Source organism: Pteropus alecto, unplaced genomic scaffold, assembly GCF_000325575.1.
Source record: "Pteropus alecto unplaced genomic scaffold, ASM32557v1 scaffold749, whole genome shotgun sequence".
Classification (NCBI taxonomy): domain Eukaryota; kingdom Metazoa; phylum Chordata; class Mammalia; order Chiroptera; family Pteropodidae; genus Pteropus; species Pteropus alecto.
The window spans coordinates 159,653-162,343 of NW_006443564.1; the positions used below are offsets into that span (position 1 = coordinate 159,653).

The 2,691-nt window shown below is 38.8% G+C and overlaps 1 protein-coding gene across 1 annotated transcript in view; it reads right to left on the reverse strand.

Moving 5' to 3' along the window:
* The window catches only part of FATE1 (fetal and adult testis expressed 1), a 6,500-nt gene that overhangs the window by 3,169 nt on the left and 640 nt on the right, over positions 1-2,691 (reverse strand). The window contains exon 2 of the mRNA XM_015598731.1: positions 2,088-2,215. Coding sequence (XP_015454217.1) covers positions 2,088-2,215 — 128 coding nt within the window. The remainder of the gene's footprint in view (positions 1-2,087; positions 2,216-2,691) is intronic.

A 2,691-nucleotide genomic window follows, 5' to 3' on the forward strand; every position in this document is an offset into this window, starting at 1 on the left:
CCTCACCAAGACTCAGAGTTCCTGGTTAGCTCTTCTATTTGCCTCATTCTTAAAAATAAAAATAGATGGCCAAGGCTTCCCTATCACCCGAGAAAGATCTGCAGCCATCTTCTCTTCTTAGGAACAGCATTCAATGGCAATTTGAATTTGGGACCATTTCTATATAAATGATTTTTACAGGGACTCTACCACCATGTCTCTATTTGTTGTAATAATGCAAACTATCTTTCTCAAAAGGGCATATAGGTACTGGTGTAACTTTTGTGTGTGTGTGAACAGTACTTCACAGTCAAACTATTTTCTCCTCCTCCTCCTCCTCCTCCTTCTTTTTCTTCTTCTTCTTCAGAAACCTCAGAAATAGCATTAAATGGACAGTGGGTGTCAAGAAGACCCCAGGACTATAAAGAGGAATTTAATCAAGAGTGTCTCTTTAGAACAATTTCCACACCATCCCCTTGATTTCCTTAAAGACTGTGATAAGAAGGACAGAAAGTTTTTTGAAAGATTTGAAGGCCAAATAAGGGTGAGTGACTGTTGACTGGGGTTTGTTTGTAATAATAGAGTTTGTTTTAACATGTCAATGATAATAAGACAGGTCTAACTGTTCAAAAACAGTTGTCGTGTTGCTTTTTCGTTTTTAATTTTAGAAACTCTCTATTTAGAATTATATACATTGTAAAACATAAGACCTTTGTGTAAATTTGATGGAGATTAGGAAAATCTATGGACTGCAGCAAGTCCCAGCTTCTCTCTGCTAATTATTCCAAAAAGTGTTATTTTTATTTTCATGTACTTTCTAAGGCATGTTATTTTTTCTCCTCAAGTCAGCAGAATAGTATTATTATGTTCTTTGTCCTTTATGTTGTGGTTCTCTCAGAGGCAATATCAATTCTGTTATTTTTTTACTCAAAAATAATGAATAAGTAAATTGAATTGATAAATTAATTTTTGTAATTCTAAATGTCTAAATTTATTTCTAAGGTCAATATAATGACTTTGTTTTTTAAGAGTGTACTCCTCAGGTCCTAACAGGTAACTTTAATTAATCCAGAGGTTATACCACCACCACCACCACCCCCTCAGTCTTAGGGGCATAGGTGGCTTGCTAGAGTCCGACCTGCTGGAGCAGCTTTAATTTGGCTTCAGCATTTGGACACAGGAAGCCAATTCCATATTTCTGGCCTGTTTTCATTCCCGGAAGGTCTCTGACCTAGGAGTTCTTTTTCTCTTTGTTCATTGGGGGTGGAATCATTTCAGCATTTACCTTACTCCATTCCCTGGAACAGTCAGGTCTCCCTCCTCTCCAACCTTGTTGCCTTTCCACAGTAACCCTTGCAACAGTATAACAACCATTGTTCTAAAACTTGCCCTCACCTACACTGAATGTAGTTAACAGAATCCACTAGACTCAAGTGATTGCCTTGCACAGACAGTTCCTTATCTCCAAAAAGGCTGCCTTTTTCCGTATGCTTTGCAACAATATAGGCACTATTTTTTTTTCTAGAACATTCCTTCACCTACAGTGAATATAGTTTAAAGGACTGGCTATAAAGTGTTCAGATTCAATTGATTGGATTTCCTAACAGCCAGGAAGGAAACATAAGAACCTCGCTTGCCTTATTGTTTGTTGCCCCAGCCCTGAGATATATAATTTTTTATTCAAATATATTTATATTTATTTTATATATTTATATGTAGAAATATATATATAATATATAAAATATAGATATACAGAGAAATATAGATATATAGATACATTTAGATATATAGAGAGCAATACATAGACTTATTTATTTTTTAATAAAGGAAAGTGCCATTTCACACACACTGGAGTTCTGCACAGTAAAATATATATGTACTCCTTACACAATATGTGCTTCAGGCATTCTGGACTCCCAAGGTTGAACTCCCAACCTACCAAAGAATGGCTCTAACCTCTTGCTAGATGTCCTTGCCTTCGTTTGCCTGTTTCCTCCTCTCCACAAGTCAACATCTCATCCTGCTCGACCTACCACCAGGCTAGAGCCACTATAGCCAGTACTGCCAAACCTGCCCAGCCACCACGTGCCAAGAACCCCACAGAGTACCGCTTTCTTGGGCTGGTTGGCACTCGTATTCCAAACCGGTTGGCCTGCAGCAGAGCCAGCAGCCTTTGAATCCAACTTCTGTCGCCGCTGAGAAGCACCCAGGGACCAGGATCCACGCTCCAACATTTCTGGGGAGAAGAACAAAGGCCCCAAGAACATCCATAGAGGCTTTACCAAGGCTTCCTGGGCACAGAACACACCAGAAAGTGGGTGGGTCCCCAAACTTCTTAAAAATTACTCAGCATCCATTCACTGCTGTCTACTGGCCAATCCCAGACCTCAGTTTGTTTATCTTTTCAAAAGTTTAGCAAGTATTTACTGAAAGCCACTCTCTGGGCTAAGTAAATTATTAGAAAGAGTGATAACCAAGAGGCAAGATGGCAGCAATCAAGAAACTGACTGGCTGTGTGTATACAAGGGGAATGAGGAGCAAAACAGAAAATAATCCATCAGTGCAGATTCAGATTAAGAGACACATGCTTCCAAAATGATAAAAATAGGCAACATGACAGAAGGACATGGCTACTTTTAGAAAAGTCAGAAGAAACATTGAGGCAAAGACCTTAAGAAAAATAGCCCAGCCATGGAAAATCTAGAGAAAAGG